Source organism: Odocoileus virginianus, chromosome 13 (assembly GCF_023699985.2).
Source record: "Odocoileus virginianus isolate 20LAN1187 ecotype Illinois chromosome 13, Ovbor_1.2, whole genome shotgun sequence".
In the NCBI taxonomy this organism is placed as follows: Eukaryota; Metazoa; Chordata; class Mammalia; order Artiodactyla; family Cervidae; genus Odocoileus; species Odocoileus virginianus.
Window position 1 is genome coordinate 2,649,290 of NC_069686.1, and position 18,905 is coordinate 2,668,194.

General features: G+C 35.0%; 1 protein-coding gene across 4 annotated transcripts in view; it reads right to left on the minus strand.

Annotated features, from left to right (window-relative positions):
- GULP1 (GULP PTB domain containing engulfment adaptor 1) overlaps positions 1 to 18,905 on the minus strand; it is a 313,204-nt gene that overhangs the window by 39,664 nt on the left and 254,635 nt on the right. For all 4 annotated transcript variants that reach the window (XM_070475889.1, XM_070475888.1, XM_070475891.1 and 1 more), the window contains one exon: positions 15,209 to 15,346. In XM_070475889.1, coding sequence (XP_070331990.1) covers positions 15,209 to 15,346 — 138 coding nt within the window. The remainder of the gene's footprint in view (positions 1 to 15,208; positions 15,347 to 18,905) is intronic.

The window sequence follows — 18,905 nt, forward strand, 5'->3', positions numbered from 1 at the left end:
AAGTTCAGGTCAGTTCAGTTCAGTCACTCAGTCGTGTCTGACTCTTTGCGACCGCATGAATCGCAGCATGCCAGGCCTCCCTGTCCATCACAAACTCCCAGAGATTACTCAAACTCATGCCCACTGAGTCAGTGATGCCATGCAGCCATCTCATCTTCTGTCGTCCCTTTCTCCTCCTGCCCCCAATCTCTCCCAGCATCAGGGACTTCTCCAGTAAGTCAACTTTTCGCATGAGGTGGCCAAAGTATTGGAGTTTCAGCTTCAACATCAGTCCTTCCAGTGAAGACCCAAGACTGATCTCCTTTAGGATGGACTGGTTGGATCTCCTTGCAGTCCAAGGGACTCTCAAGAAGCTTCTCCAACACCACAGTTCAAAAGCATCAATTTTTCGGCGCTCAGCTTTCTTCACAGTCCAACTCTCACATCCATACATGACCACTGGAAAAACCATAGCCTTGACCAGATGGACCTTTGTTGGCAAAGAAATGTCTATGCTTTTTAATATGCTGTCTAGGTCGGTCATAACTTTCCTTCCAAGAAGTAAGCATCTTTTTATTTCATGGCTGCAGTCACCATCTGCAGTGATTTTGGAGCCCCAAAAAAATAAAGTCTGACACTGTTTCCACTGTCTCCCCATCTATTTCCCATGAGGTGATGGGACCAGATACCATGATCTTAGTTTTCTGAATGTTGAGCTTTAACCCAACTTTTGAACTCTCCTCTTTCTCTTTCATCAAGAGGCTCTTTAGTTCTTCTTCACTTTCTGCCATAAGGGTGGTGTCATCTGCATATCTGAGGTTATTGATATTTCTCCCAGCAATCTTGATTCCAGCTTGTGCTTCTTCCAGCTCAGTGTTTCTCATGATGTACTCTGCATATAAGTTAAATAAGCAGGGTGACAATATACAACCTTGACGTACTCCTTTTCCTATTTGGAACCAGTCTGTTGTTCCCTGTCCAGTTCTAACTGTTGCTTTCTGACCTACATACAGGTTTCTCAAGAGGCAGGTCAGGTGGTCTGGTATTCCCATCTCCTTCATAATTTTCCACAGTTTATTGTGATCCACACAGTCGAAGGCTTTGGTGTAGTCAATAAAGCAGAAACAGATGTTTTTCTGGAACTCTCTTGCTTTTTCGATGATCCAGCGGATATTGGCAATTTGATCTCTGGTTCCTCTGCCTTTTCTAAAACCAGCTTGACATTTCCCCTAAAATCAGGAACAAGACAAGGGTGCCCACTCTGACCACTACTATTCAACATAGTTTTGGAAGTTTTGGCCACAGCAATCAGAGCAGAAAAAGAAATAAAGGGAATCCAGATAAGAAAAGAAGAAGTGAAACTCTCTCTGTTTGCAGATGACATGATCCTCTACATAGAAAACCCTAAAGACGCTACCAGAAAATTACTAGAGCTAATCAATGAATATAGTAAAGTGGCAGGATATAAAATTAACACACAGAAATCTCTTGCATTCCTATACACTAACAATGAGGAAACAGAAAGAGAAATTAAGGAAACAATACCATTCACCATTGCAACAAAAAGAATAAAATACTTAGGAGTATATCTACCTAAAGAAACAAAAGACCTATACATAGAACACTATAAAACACTTATGAAAGAAATCAAAGAGGACACAAATAGTTGGAGAAATATACTGTGTTCATGAATTGGAAGAATCAATATTGTGAAAATGAGTATACTAACCAAAGCAATCTATAGATTTAATGCAATCCCTATCAAGCTACCAACGGTATTCTTCACAGAACTAAAACAAATAATTTCACAATTTGTATGGAAATAAAAAAAACCTCGAATAGCCAAAGCAATCTTGAGAAAGAAGAATGGAACTGGAAGAATCAACCTGTTTGACTTCAGGCTCTACTACAAAGCCACAGTCATCAAGACAGTATGGTACTGACACAAAGACAGAAATATAGATCAATGGAACAGAATAGAAAGCCCAGAGATAAATCTAAGTACCTATGGACACCTTATCTTTGACAAGGGAAGCAAAAATATACAATGGAAAAAAGAAAACTTCTTTAACAAGTGGTGCTGGGAAAACTGGTCAACCACTTGTAAAAGAATGAAACTAGAACACTTTCTAATACCATACACAAAAATAAACTCAAAATGGATTAAAGATCTAAACATAAGACCAGAAACTATAAAACTCCTAGAGGAGAACATAGGCAAAACACTCTCCGACATGGATCACAGCAGGATCCTCTATGACCCACCTCCCATAATATTGGAAATAAAAGCAAAAATAAACAAATGGGACTTAATGAAACTTAAAAGCTTTTGCACAACAAAGGAAACTATAAGCAAGATGAAAAGACAGCCCTCAGAATGGGAGAAAATAATAGCAAACAAGGCAACAGACAAAGGATTAATCTAAAAAATATATAAGCAACTCCTGTAGCTCAATTCCAGGAAAATAAATGACCCAATCAAAAAATGGGCCAAAGATCTAAACAGACATTTCTCCAAAGAAGACATACAGATGGTAACAAACACATGAAAAGATGCTCAATATCACTCATTATCAGAGAAATGCAAATCAAAACCACAACGAGGTACCATTACATACCAGTCAGAATGGCTGCTATCCAAAAGTCTATAAGCAATAAATGCTGGAGAGGGTGTGGAGAAAAGGGAACCCTCTTACACTGTTGGTGGGAATGCAAACTAGTACAGCCACTATGGAGAACAGTGTGGAGTTTCCTTCAGAAACAGGAAATAGAACTGCCATATGACACAGCAATCCCACTCCTGGGCATACACACCAAGGAAACCAGATCTGAAAGAGACATGTGCACCCCAATGTTCATCACAGCACTGTTTATAATAGCCAGGACATGGAAGCAACCTAGATGCCCATCAGCACTCGAATGGATGAGGAAGCTGTGATACATATACACTATGGAATATTACTCAGCCATTAAAAAGAATTCATTTGAATCAGTTCTAATGAGATGGATGAAACTGGAGCCCATTATACAGAGTGAAGTAAGCCATAAAGATAAAGACCAATACAGTATACTAATGCACATATATGGAATTTAAAAAGATGGTAACGATAACCCTATATGCAAAAGAGAACAAGAGACACAGATGTACAGAACAGACTTTTAGACTCTGTGGGAGAAGGTGAGGGTGGGATGTTCAGAGAGAATAGCATTGAAACAAGTATACTATCAAGGGTGAAACAGATCACCAGCCCAGGTTGGATGCATGAGACGGCTACTCAGGGCTGGTGCACTGGGAAGACCCAGAAGGATGGGATGGAGAGGAATGCGGAAGGGGGGATCGGGATGGGGAATACATGTAAATCCATGGCTGATTCATGTCAATGTATGGCAAAAACCACTACAATATTGTAAAGTAATTAGCCTCCAATGAATAAAAATAAATGGAAAAAAAAAAGTAAAACCCTTAAAAGATAAAAAAAAAAATAAATAAAATAAAAAAATAAAAAATAAAACCAGCTTGAACATCTGGAAGTTCTCGGTTCACGTATTGCTGAAGTCTGGATTGGAGAATTTTGAGCATTACTTTACTAGCGTGTGAGATGAGTGCAATTGTGCGGTAGTTAGAGCATTCTTTGGGATTGCCTTTCTTAGGGACTGGAATGAAAATGGACCTTTTCCAGTCCTGTACTTCTGTCAAATCACAGTTTTTCTAAGTAGCTGTTGCTCTAATTTTTATCACCATAGATCAGTTTGTCTGTTTTTGTATTCTTTTATGTCTGTCTTCTTTAGTTTCTCAGATGTTATATTTATGATTTATTGCTGATTACTTTCCAACCAGTGACTGTATCTCAAATTGTTTTTTCACTTGTCTATCAAGCAAAGTTTGTGGTGTTTTCAGTTTTGAGTTACAAATAAAGCTGTAACAAACATTCTTGTAAAATCTTTTTGTGAACATATGTTTTTATATTTCTGGGTAAATATCTAGAAGAATGTGAAAGTGAAGGCCCTCAGTCATGTCCGACTCTTCGCAACCCCATGGACTCCTCCATCCATGGAATTTTCCAGACAAGAGTACTGGAGTGGGGTGCCATTTCCTTCTCCAAATATCTAGAAATAAATTACTAAATCATAGGATGTGTCTACATTTAACACTATAAGAAACTCCCAAACTGCTTTCCAAAGTAGCTGTGCAATCTTGTATTCCCACCGGCAGTAAGAGTGTTGCATTTGCTCCACATTCTCACCAATATCAGATACTGACATCTTTTCAATTTAGTCATCTTACTGAATGAGTAACGCTATAACAATGTGCTTATTTTTAATTTTTTACTGGAGTTTAGTTTCTTTACAATGTTATGTTAGTTTCTACTGTACAGCAAAGCAAATCAGCTATATGAATACATATATCCACGTTTTTTTTTTATTTCTCTCCCAGTTAACACTGTGCATTTAATCTTAATTTACCTCTTGAACTATTATATTAGCCCAGTTTCATGTAATCATTGGACTTTGTTATATTTTCATGATGAACTCCCTGTAGAGCACAGTCTCATGCCCATTTTTTAAAGTTTTTTTTTCTTTTTATTCTTGATATTTAGTTCTTTATAAATTCTGAATACAAATCCTTTTTCAGATTCATGTATGTGACTTGCCATTACAATTTATAATAGTGTTTATAGGTTAATAGAAAAAATTTATTGATTAAGGCTCATGCATTATTTTTTTGTTCTGTTAGGTTGTGCTTTTGGGGTCATTTCTAGACATCATTGTCTATTCAGAGTTCATAGAGAGATTCTCCTATGTTTAATGAAATTTTTGTAGGCTATAAAAGCTTCTAATTTTATATCTATAACTCATTGTAAAGTATTTTTATGTAGCATAAGCAGGAATTAGTTGTTAAGCATTATTTGTTAATATATTTAGCTAGTTGTTTCAATATCATTTGTCAAAGACATCCTTTCTCCATTAAATTGTCTTCTCACATTTATGGAAAAATCAATTGACCACATATGTGTAGATACTTCTGTTTTCTACAATAGTTTGTTTACTATTTATCTGTGATTACATTAATATCAGGAGACCTGGGTTCAATCCCTGGGTCAGGAATATCCCCTGGAGAAGAAAGTGGCAACCCACTCCAGTATTCTTGCCTGGAAAATCCCATGGATGGAGGAGCTTGGTCCATGGGGTCCATATACTCCATGTGGTCACAAAGAGTTGGATAGAACTGAGCGACTTCACTTTCACCTTCACATTAATATTCTGATTCTGGAAACGGATTCTTTGAAATAAACTGTGAAATCAGGTAGAATGTGTTCCAACTTTGGTCTTTTCTTTCAAAAATAATTTTTCTTTCTACACTGTTTTCTATTACCATATTAAAAATAACTTTTCTATTTCTACCAAAATTCCCATTGTGATTTTCACAAGAATTGTACTGAATAGATAGGTCAATTTGTTGAAATTGACCACTTAACTAAATTAAGCCTTCAAACCTATTAATATGGTATCTTTCTCCCATTATTTTAGGTCTTCTTTAGTTTCTGCAGTATTTTGTTGATTTCAGCATATCTTCTTTAATAAATTCTAAATATTTCAGGTGGCTTCCCAGGTGGCACTAGTGATAAAGAACCTGCCTGCCAAGCAGGAGCTTAAGAGACATCTATTCGATCCCTGCGTCTGGAAGATCGCCTGGAGAAGCTCATGGCAACCCAGTCCAGTATTCTTGCCTAGAGCTTCCCATGGGCAGAAGAGCCTAGTAGGCTACAGTCCACAGGGTTGCTATGACTGAAGCAACTTAGTATGCAAGCAGTGCTACAATAAATAGATTTTTCTCTAGTTGTTGTTCAGTCGCTGAGTCATGTCTGACTCTGCAACCCCATGGACTGCAGCACACTAGGCTTGTCTGTCCTTGACGATCTCCCAAAGTTTGCTCAAATTCATGTCCATTGAATCGATGATGCTATCCAACCATCTTATCCTCTGTCATTCCACTTCTCCTGCCCTCAAACTTTCACAGAATCAGGGTCTTTTCTAGTGAGTTAGCTCTTTGCATCAGGTGACCAAATATTGGAGTTTCAGCATCAATCCTTCCAACGAATATTCAAGGTTGGTTTCCTTTAGGATTGACTGGTTTGATCTCTGCGCTGTCCAAGGGACTCTCCAGAGTCTTCTCCAGAACCACAATTTGAAAACATCAATTTTTCAGTGCTCAGCCTTCTTGATGGTCCAACACTCATATATGTACATGACTACTGAAAATAATCATAGCTTTGACCTGGGCCTTCGTCAGCAGAGAGATGTCTCTGCTTTTGAATATGTTGTATAGGTTTGTCATAGCTTTTCTTTCAAGGAGCAAGTGTCTTTTAATTTCTTGGCTACAGTCACAATCTGCAATGATTCTGGAGTCAAAGAAAATAAAAGTTGGCACCGTTTCCACTTTTCCCCTATCTATTTGCCATGAAGTGATGGGATTGGATGCCATGATCTTAGCTTTTAGGATTTGGATAGATAGAAACAATTAATTCTTGTATATTAACCTGTATCCTATGACTAATATTGTTTCATAGTAATAGTAATTTGTAGATTCCATGGGACATTTTTTTGTAAAAAATTATATCTGTGAAAGGGACAGTTTTACTTCTCTTTTTCCCAGTATGTATGCTTTCTGTTTCTTTTCCTATTAACCAGATAAGACATCTAATACTATGCTAAACTAAACAGCCATAGTTAGAATAAGCACTTATTCTGTTCCCAGTCTTAAGGGAAAGCACTCAGTAATTCACCATTTATTTTGATGTCACTTGTAGGATTTTTAACATCCTTACTGGAATAAGAAATGTCCCTTCTAATCCTCACTAGGATATTGTGAATTTTATCATTGATTGGATTGAATCTTGTGCTTTTTTGGTATCTATGTGATAACTTTTTTTTTAATAGAACTTAGTTAAACTATCTGGCTCTTATATTTTACTTGTCAAGAGACTTTTAAAAAATATTTCATTATATATATATATATATATATATATATATATATATATTCAGATTTGTTATTTCACTTTCAGTAATTCAAGTTTTTCAAATATTCATCAATTTCATCTTACATGCTAAATTGACTGGCATAATAGTTATATAATATTACTCTCTATCCTTTCTTTCTATTCTTTTAAAGACTGTAGGATCTGCACTTAAATTTTTTGTTTTTGAAATTGGTAATTTGTCCTTTCTCTTATTTTTGTCCTAGATCTGTCTTTTTAGAGGATTGCTAATTATCAAGGAATCAACTTTTGACTTTATCAGTGTTCTTTACTGTTTTCTGTTTTCAACATCATTAATTCTATTCTTTATTATTATTATTACTTTTTATTTTGTTTTAAATTTGTTCTTCTAACTTCTGAAGGTCAACAGATCATTTTTAATCATTTTATCTTTTCTCATAGAAAAAGTTATAAATATCCCTTAAACTGTTTTTTTTTTACAAATTTTTACTAATTTTGATGTGTCATATATTGTTGCTATTCAGATAAAAATAATCTAATATCCATTGAGACTTTTTTTTGAGCTACTGTTATGTAAAGCTTAAACTTTATTTAAAACACTTTGACAGTTTGTGGCCAGAGAATATACTCTGCAATATTTTCAATTTTGAAATTCATTGTCTTACAGTATGGTACAAGATATTACGCATCTTTGTAAATATTTTACTTATACTCAAAAAGAAAGTATATGCTGTTGTTGTTTGGGATAGTGTTCTATTCATGTCACTTAGATCAAATTGGTGTATAACATTTTTTTTTAGCTTTATTGATTTTTTTCTATTTGCTCTGTCAATTGCTAAAAATTGAATTAGATTGATGACTATGAATGCCAATTTATCTTTTTCTTCTTGTAATTATTAAATTTTTTTGCTTTATTTCTTAAAAAGCAATGTTTTTAAATGAAACACATTGGTTTCTTTTAATCACTGTGGGCTGTCTCTCTTGAAGTCTGATAATATTCCTTGCCTTGAAATCACCTTTATGACATGAATATAGCCACACCAACTTCACACACTTAAGGTTTGCACTGCATACGTTTATTCAGTCTTCTGTTTTTTACTTATATTTGGCACTAGTGGTAATGAATCCACCTGCCAATGTAGCCGACTCAAGAGACTCGGGTTTAATCTTTGCATCCGGAAGATCCCCTGGAGGAGAAAATGGCAACCCACTTCAGTATTCTTGCCTGGGAAATCCAATGGACGGGGGAGACTGACGGGCTACAGTTCATGGGGTCACAAAGAGTCAGTCACAGAGTGACAGAGCACACACACGTTATTTTATATTTAAAATGTGTGTCTTCTAGAGATCAAACAGTTGTATGTTTTAAAAATCCTGCCTGATAATCTCAGCCTTTGATTGGTGTATTTAGTCTGTATACTTACATTGCTCTTTATTTTTTTACTTGGTCCATCTGCTTTTTCATTTCTATTCTTTGCCTGCTGTCTTTTTCATTAAAAAAAAAAAAAAGTTTTCCATTTTATTTTCTCTATAGGTTTTTAACTATACACGTTTGAAGTACTTTTTAGTGGATTGCTCTTGTGATAACAACGCGCATCTTTTAAGTCAGCAGTCTATCTGGAGTTAATGTGCATTACTTCACATAAGTAATAACAACCTTGGAATAGTGTAAATCCATTAAGTCCAATTGTACACATCCTTTGTGCTAGTACTGTCATGTTAACATCATGATGCAACTACGTGACACAATGTTACAATTTTGCTTTAAACAGTTCTGTTTTAAAAAAAGAGTGACATTGAGTCACAGTTTTTCTAGTGTTTATTTTTTGTTTATTCTTTTGCACATTTGAATTTACTTTTTGTGTAATTTCCCTTCAGATTAAAGAATCTCCTTTAGCATATCTTGAAGCACAGTTTGCTAGTGGTGAGTCACTGTAGTTTCATTTATCTCAAAATATTTTGATTTAAATTTTGAGACTTCAACAAGTGTAAAATTCTCTTATGACGTCTTTTACGTTATGCTTGAAAGATATTGTCATAGTCTCCTCTGACCTTTATTGATACTAATGAAAAGTCAGCTGCCATTCATATTGCTTTTTTTTTCCTTTCTCTATGTAAAGATATAATGTGTCTTTAAAATTTTTTATGGATGCTTTCAAGATTCATTTATTCCCTTAATCATTCTCTCACTCTCTTTCTCTCTCTTGTAGATTGTCTGTGATATAACTACAAGTTGTTTTCTTTATAATTGATTCAGCTTGAAGTTTCTCAAATCTGTAGGCTGACAATTTTCACCACATTTGGGAATTCTTCAGCCAGGATTTTCTTTGCTGTCTTCCTTTCTCTCTGCTGTCTTCTTATGACTTTGATTTCACACATGTTAGAACACTCTATTTTTTCCTACAGGTGATTATGGCTCTGTCATTCTATATTACTATCATTTATTTTCTCTGTTCATTTAATTGGATAATTTCTCTCATCTATCTTCTAGGTTACTGACCATTTTTTTCTGCCACTCCAAATCTGATGTTAAGTCCATCTATTTTTTTAAGTTACTTTACCTAACCATAGAATTATTTTAGCATTTGCTGTTTCTATGCTAAAATTTTCATTTGTTTCTTTATTACTATGTTCTTTTTCCTTTAATTCCCTGTATATATGTATAACCAATATTAAAGTCTTTGAGCATAACAAACAAATTTCAAGTTTCCTTTAGCTCTTAATCTTGGCTCCCTCTATTCTTCATGTAGGTAGCAACTATAATTTATGCATAATTCAGGAGGTTATGGATTTTGCATATATTTGACTCCTCTCATATATATATGTATATGTTTACATATGCTATAGGGTATAGTAATAGACTCCTCTCATATATATATGTTTATATATACTATAAGGGTATAGTAATACTCAGGGTTAATTATGAGAAAAATTGATAAGTCTACAATTACTCAACATATATTAGATTCAGTTGTATCAATTATATTTATTTTAACAATAATAATGTTAAATATTAATGATGTTAACTTTATAAGAAACACAATGTTCTATATTAGAATTTATTTGTTGCCATAAACATTATAGAATATAAATGATTAAATTCATCTAAAATCATATCTACCAATTTATGACAGCAATGACATACTCTTAATGGTTTTATATTGTCTGTTTAGAACAAAAACATTTTGGTTATATATGTATGAATCAGATAGCAAAACAAACACCCAAATCATACAAGTAAAAGAAGTTTCCTTCTTTTCTTATTTTTCTGAGATTTTTAACCATGAATGGATGATGATTATTTTCAAATATTTTTTAAAATGTTTGTTGATAGGATTATATACTTTAGTTCATTAACCTGTTAATATGGTGATTATATTATTGGATTTTTGATGCTGAATAAGACTTACATCCCAGGAACAAGCTCTGCTTGGATTTGCTGTATAATTCTTTTATATATTGCTGAATTATATTTAATATTCTGCTGGAAATATTTGCATCCATATTCCTGAGGATTATTGGTCTGTAGTTTCCTTTTTTTGCACTGTCTAAAAAATAAAACTTTCATAAAAATGAATTTTTGGAGTTTTCTCACTTCTGTTATTTGGAATAGCTTGTGCAGAAAAATGTTAACTCCTCTTTAAGCATCTTATGGATTCCTTCAGAGTAAAACTATCTAGGAGCAGGGAGATTTCTACTTTAGTAAGTTTGAAATTATAAATTCAATTTTCTTTACAGTTACAAGGCTATTCAAATTATCCAATATTGGGTAGTCAGTCACTTTTGTTTTTGAGAAATTAATTCTTCTATGTTGTCAAATTTATGTGTACATAGTTGATTATAGCATCCTCTTAATATTTTTTGATATCTGGAGGTTCTTCAGTGAAATCCCTGTTTAATGTCTGATATTGGTAATTTCATTTTTTTTTTGCTTTACTAATCTTAACTGAAGTTTTGTTACTCTTATGATCTTTTAAAGAAACGGCTCTTTGTGTTATTGATTTTCTCAATTGTTTTTGTTTTCCATTTCATTAATTTCTTCTCTTATCTTTCTTATTTTCATCCTTCTGTTTAATTTGATAACCTGTTTTCTAAGTACTTAGGCTGGCAGCTTAGATTACTGATTTGAAAAGTTCTGCTTTTAAATATATTAACTTGCTATAAATTTCTCTCCCAGAACTGCTTTAGCTGTATCTCATAAATACTGGTATGTTCTATTTCATTTCTATATAGTTCACACATTTAATAATTTTTTCTTTGAAGATTCCTCCTTGACCTACTGAGTGTTTACAAACGCGATGCCCTTTTTGACATGTGGATAAACAAAACTTCCAGGTTTTTGAAGCCTTTCATATAATCTTTCTGTTCTTCACTTTTAGGTTGATTCCTTTGTTGTTGAAAAGCACTTGCTTAATAATGTCAACTCTTTTACACTTTTGAGATTTGTCTTACAGCTCCAGATACAGTCTATTTTGGTACATGTTCCTTTGGCACTTGAAAACAATGTGCCAAACAACCTGCTGTTGTTGAATGAAGTTCTCTGTGGCTGTTAACTAGATTCCATTAGTTGATGATGCTGTTGAGTGAATCTATATTCTTGATGATTTCCTGTCTAGTTGTTCCATTAATTTTAAGAAAAGTGGTGGTGAAATCTTCAATATAACTGTGTATTTGCCTACTGACCCTATATTTCTTTTCATTTCTATCAGTTTTTATTTAATTTATTTTGCAGCTCTCTGATTTGGCAATGCAAATTTAGGTTGCTGTTTTCTTGGTAGTATGAGCTTTTTATTATTAAATATTGCCTCCTTTATGTAATTTTCTTTACTGTGAAGTGTATTTCATCTGATATTAACACATTCACTTGGGCCAATGTATTTTTGAATGTATCCCATTTTATAGGTTTTTTAGTGGTTGCTCTGGGATTCATATTACATCTATATAACTATCTCAGCCTACTAGTGCTGTCATTTTTCCAGTCTGAAAGGTGTAGAAACCTTACCTCCATTTATATGCCTTTAATTTTCTCTGTTCATAATATACTTGCCTTCAGTTCAGTTCAGATCACTTAGTCGTGTCTGACACTTTGCAACCCCATGGACTGCAGCATGACAGGCTTCCCTGTCCATCACCAGCTCTTGGAGTTTACTCAAACTCATGCCCATTGAGTTGGTGATGCCATCCAACCATCTCATCCTCTGTCGTCCCCATCTCCTCCTGCCTTTAATCTTTCCCAGCATCAGGGTCTTTTCCCAAGAGTCAGTTCTTCACATCAGGTGGCCAAAGTATTGGAGTTTCAGCTTCAGCATCAGTCCTACCAATGAATATTCAGGACTGATTTCCTTTAGGATGGACTGTTTGGATCTCCTTGCTGTCCAAGGGACTCTCAAGAATCTTCTCCAATATCACAGTTCAAAAGCATCAATACTTCAGTGCTCAGCTTTCTTTATAGTCCAACTCTCACATCCATACATGACTACTGGAAAAATCAAAGCTTTGACTAGACAGATATTTGTTGGCAAAGTAATGTCCCTGCTTTTTAATATGCTATCTAGGTTGGTCATAACTTTCCTCCCAAAGAGCAAGCATCTTTTCATTTCATGGCTGCAGTCACCATCTGCAGGTGATTTTGGAGCCCCCCAAAATAGTATGTCACTGTTTCCATTATTTCCCCATCTATTTTCCATGAAGTGATGGGACCAGATGTCATGATTGTAGTTTTCTGAATGTTGAGTTTTAAGCCAACTTTTGAACTCTCCTCTTTCACTTTTATCAAGAGGCTCTTTAGTTCTTCTTCACTTTCTGCCATTAAGTGTGGTGTCATCTGCATATCTGAGGTTATTGACATTTGTCCTGGCAAACTTGATTCCAGTTTGTGCTTCATCCAGCCCAGCATTTCTCATGATGTACTCTGCATATAAGTTAAACAAGCAGGTTGAGTTTTAAGCCAACTTTTGAACTCTCCTCTTTCACTTTCATCAAGAGGCTCTTTAGTTCTTCTTCGCTTTCTGCCATTAAGTGTGGTGTCATCTCCATATCTGAGGTTATTGATATCTGTCCCGGAAATCTTGATTCCAGTTTGTGCTTCATCCAGCCCAGCATTTCTCATGATGTACTCTGCATATAAGTTAAATAAGCAGGGTGACAATATACAGCCTTGACGTACTCCTTTCCTGATTTGGAACCAGTCTGTTTTTCCACGTCTAGTTCTAACTGTTGCCTCTTGACCTACATACAGATTTCTCAGGAGGCAGGTCACGTGGTCTGGTATTCCCATCTCTTGTAGAATTTTCCCCAGTTTGTTGTGATCCACATGGTCAAAGGCTTTGGCATAGTCAATAAAGCAGAAGTAGATATTTTTCTGGAAATATCTCACTTTTTCGATGATCCAACAGATTCTTGCCTTACATATCTTCTATATATTCATTTAGAATCATATCAGAAAGCATTTTTTTGCTTCTGATGTCAATCATAATTTAGAAATCATGCACACTAATGGTTGTGAGCCACTGGTATAGGCTTCAAGAAAATATTTTCAACTTTCAAGAAATAAGAAAGCTAATATGCTATATCAAGAGAGGAATAATGGGTCAAGGAAGTGAAATTTTGGAAACTGATTACAAAAAATTATGATCAGATAGAAATACAGTTTGTACTTTGAAAACAATGGGGAATTCTGGCAAGTGTATGTTTCAATAATCATGTAACAAGTTTTGAGACCAGAGAAAGGTAAAATGTGACATAAAACTATAAAAAGACTAGTATTTACAAAGGACTTGGGTTTTGAATATTTCAAAAAATCCTAAGGAAGTTTATTTCTATAGGTAAGGCACGAAAGAAGGACAATTGAATTTACTGTTTGTCCTAAGTGGTAAAAGATTATAATATCTTACATGTAGAAGATATTAAACAAATATCAACTTTAATTTTCTCAATTACAGAGAAAACACCTGCAAGTAATCATGGTTAAGAAGCACCTGGGACATTAAATATACAGCATTCATTCAATAGGATACATTTCAAATAGAACTTTTTAATTTCATACAAAATGCCATATAGTTTACATAACATTGTCTTAAACAAATAAGGATATTATTCTGACAAGACATTTCATAATATTCATCAAATTTTCAAAACATATTATGATGCCAAATAGGTTAGCACATTAGTTTGCTTATTTAAAGAACCAACGTTTAAAAGATAGAGATAATAACTTGCTCTACCTTTTGTCAATTTATCCACATAGCCTTTTTAAAGGAAAAAATTCATTGAGCATCTATTTTCCACCTGATGCAGGAGTTACATGGACAGATAAAAAAGTATTTGTTTTTAAGAAGCCCACATACTGAAATTAAAGAAATAAATTATAGTGATAGCAATATTATTCCCTGCTATTTTGGCAGTATGATAAAATGAATAGTAAATAAACTAAATTTCTTCCTGTCTAAGGCAATCCTGTTGAGATTAAATGTTCTTCCTCATTTAAAGCTATCAATGGCTATAATGTGTGCTTGGAATTCACATATTACATTTTATAACAGGACCTCAGACTAGGCTATCATTAGTATTAGCTTATGCATATAGTCAAGATATAGGGTTTTCCTTAAGGATTCCAGTTGATTAAAGAATTGTTAGAGAGCTTAACTTTGGAATATCCTAATTGTTCTTACTTGCTAAGAACTTTAGATTATATTCACAAGCTCAATCACTCACCTAGGCACATGTACACACAATTCTATCACATTTCATTATATACAGTTTTCTGAATAATGAAAATCAAGAACCAGAGTTTTAAAGTATAAGATTTTTTTTTTTGAGGAGCCATACAAATTTCATTTCCTACAGTTTAAAATATTTATTTTCATCAGATCCATGACATTCCTGAAAATAATACTTTGCTTTACCATTACTCTTTTACATTATATGCATATTGCTAAATTGTATTTGAGTTTAAAATTTCAAGTAAGTCAAGTGATTATAAGACAGGTAAACATATAACATAAGGATGACATTCTAAGGAAAGATATTTGCATGCAAGCTTGTGCACATGAACGTGAAATTTAGTTAGGGATGAAATTCTGAAGCATATTCTCATGACAGGAAGAATCTATTAGTGAAGTTAAGTATTTGCAGACCTTGTTCATTTCTAAATATTTTACTAATGCTGGAAACAAGATAATTCCTGACTTGCAAAGTAGAGCAAACCACCCTAAAACATCTGGCATACTTACACACTTTTCGCTGTCAAAAACATAGCACAAATGTTTATTTGACTCGGAATCTTTGCATATGAAAGTGAATATCCTCTTGTCAGTTTTATCATCTGCACAAAATGATATTCTGTGAAGCTGGCAATTGTGTTGAACTTCCTGTGAACACAGATGAAAATAAACATAGTTGAAGAGATTTCTTTTTTCTTTTTCTGGAATACCAGCTGTGCTAATAACATACAACTTATGAAACATCATCTGTCATACTCTGGTTTTATAATTACATACACCTCAACTTAAATAAAAACGTAATGAGATAAACCTCCTGACTCAGTATTTAGCTAAGTCATTTCAATAGCACTTAGAAAAACACAAGGGGAAGGAGGATCAGAGGTTCATGGGTTTCCTGAGCTACAAGGGATCTTCAGATACCATTACTTTCAACTATGCAGTTTTACTTAGGAGGGTACTGAGGTCTAGATAGATTCATATATTTCCAAAAGGTTACAGAATTGGCAGAACCCTTTGAACCAGAATCTTTTTTATTGTTACTAATATTACAGCTTAAAACATAACTTCATCTGTATATAATTTCATATGAAACATATTATACAGTACATGTCTTCATGGTAAACTCAAACACTCTTGAACCTCTTCTGTCTAAGGAAAATCATCCTTGCAACCTCTGCAATGTTTTCCATTGGAGCAATGAATGAAGAAGATTTACACATTCAGCTTCCAAATTACTGAGTTAAGCTTGTTAATTAGTAGTAAGATAAATACTATATATGCAGTATATATATATACTGTGTGTGTATACATATGTATGGTGGTTTAGTTGCTAAGTCATGTCTGACTCTTGCGACCCAATGGACTGGAGCCTGTAGGCTCCTCTGTCCATGGGGTTCTCCAGGCAAGGATACTGGAGTGGGTTGCCATTTCCTTCTCCAGGGGATCTTCTCCATCCCGTAATCAAACCTGGGGCTCCTGCACTGCAGGAAGATTCTTTACTGATTGAGCTAAAAAGAACTGTAACTATAGCATCTGTCACTGGATCCTTCTAAGTTCAGAGATTGACATGTCTGCTTGCTGAGATTTGATCTATAACTCTTATTCACTTTACTGATCATCGGCTGAAAATGAGTACACAAAAATGAGCTATAAAAGTAAATGTTAAGATAAATTGTCTACAGCAGTGCATTCTTTCCTTGCATACAAAACCAAAGATAAGTCATCAAAGAGTTGTTTGCAAGCATGAAAATTAAAATGAGGCTGTATACCGTATGATTGTTTAGTTACTGCTAGATAGCCTGATTCAGCCATTTCAATAGCAAGGAGGTACAAATGCTCAACTTACTAAGGCTTCTGCTGAAGGCATATTTCCTGAGACTATCCTTCTCCTACACTTTGCCTGACTGGCCAGTCTCTTCCTCACTGACATTTTTTTTTTTTTTAAACAGTATCAACACAGACCACTCTTTGAATAGCAAGACATTGTCAGGGGTTGTTACACACATCGATTGAAGATATCAGTGGCAAATGATGGATTAGTATACTCTGAAGATCTATGAAAATATTTTCATAATCTGTTTACAGGCTAGATTTCCTAGGGCTTTCAAATTGAATTAACTGGTCAGTAAGCTTGCTTAGTTGCTCAGTTGTGTCCGACTTTGCGACCTCATGGATTGCAACCTGCCAGGCTCCTCCATCCATGGGGATTCTCCAGGCAAAAATACTGGAGTCGGTTACCATGCCTTCCTCCAGGGGATCTTCCCAACCCAGGGACTGAACACAGGTCTTTTGCATTGTAGGCAGATTCTTTACCATTTGAGCCACCAGGGAAGCCTGGTCAGTAAACATGCTACTGTATTAAAAGAAAGCATTGCTAATATATATTTGTAAAATAATTGGGGTTGAATGTTAATCAGTTTTTTGAAACTGACTTTCATGATTTTATCAAAATTACTAAACAATAATTCTGAGGCATTATGAATAAAGAACTATATTTATTTTCCAGGGCTCCCATAACAACATACTACAGATTGAATAGAAATCTATTTTCTCACAGTTCTGGAGGCTTAAAGTCCAAGACCAAGGAATTGGCAGGTTTGGTTTCTGCTAAAGCCTCGCCTCTTGGCTTACAGATGGCTGTCTTCTTGCTATGTTCTCACATAGCATTCCTCTGTATTCACGCACACCTGATGTCTCTTTCTCTTATTGTAAGGACACCAGTCTTATTGAATTAAGGTCTAATTTTGACCTCATTTAACTTTAATTATCTTAAAGGCTCTATCTCCAAATATGGCCATATTGTGAGTTGGGCTTCAACATATGAATTTTAGGTGAAAATTACATTTACAACTACATATTAATGTGAATGTGGAATCAGTTCAGTTCAGTTGCTCAGTCGTGTCCAACTCTTTGTGACTCCATGGACTGCAGCATGCCAGGCTTCCCTGTCCATCACCAAATCCCAGAGCTTATTCTAACTCATGTCCATTGAGTTGGTGATGCCATCCATCTTCTGTCATCCCCTTCTCCTCCTGCCTTCAATCTTTCCCAGCAGCAGGGTCTTTTCCAAGGAGTAAGTTCTTTGCGTCAGGTGGCCAAAGTATTGGAGTTTCAGCTTCAATATTAGTCCTTTCAATGAATATTCAGGACTGATATCCTTTAGAATGGACTGGTTGGATCTCTTTGCTGCTAAGGGACTCTCAAGAGTCTTCTCCAACACCACAGTTAGAAAGCATCAATTCTTTGGTGCTCAGCTTTCTTTATAGTCCAACTCTCACATCCATACATGTCTACTGGAAAAAAACAATAGCTCTGACTAGATGGACTTTTGCTGGCAAAGTAATGTCTCTGCTTTTTAAGATGCTGTTTAGGTTGGTAATAGCTTTTCTTTCAAGGAGCAACCATCTTTTAATTACAAGGCTGCAGTCACCATCTGTAGTGATTTTGGAGTCCCCCAAAATAAAGTCTCTCACTATTTCCATTATTTCCCTATCTATTTGCCATGAAGTGATGAGACCAGATGCCATGATTGTAGTTTTCTGAACATTGAGTTTTAAGCCAACTTTTTCACTCTCCTTTCACTTTCATCAAGAGGCTCTTTAGTTTTTCTTTGCTTTCTGCCATAAGGGTGGTGTCATCTGCATATCTGAGGTTATTGATATTTCTCCTGGCAATCTTGATTCCAGCTTGTGCTTCATCCATCCTTGCATTTTGCATGATACTCTGTATATAATTTAAATAAGCAGGGTGACAATATACAGCCTTGATGTACTCCCTTCCCAATTTGGGACCAGTCTGATGATCCACGTCCTGTTCTAACTGTTGCTTCTTGATCTGTATGCAGATTTCTCAGCAGGCAGGTCAGGTGGTCTGCTATTCCCATCTGTTTAAGAATATTCCATAGTTTGTTGTTATCCACACAGTCAAAGGCTTTGGCATAGTCAGTAAAGCAGAAGTAGATGTTTTTCTGGAACTCTCTTGCTTTTTCGATGATCCAGTGGATGTTGGCAATTTGATCTCTGATTTCTTGCCTTTTCTAAATCCAGCTTGAACATCTGGAATTTCACAGTTTATGTACTGTTGAAGTCTGGCTTGGAGAATATTGAGCATTACTTTGGTAGTGTGTGAGATGATTGCGATAGTTTGAATATTCTTTGGGATTGTCTTTCTTTGGGATTGGAATGAAAACTGACCTTTTCCAGTCCTG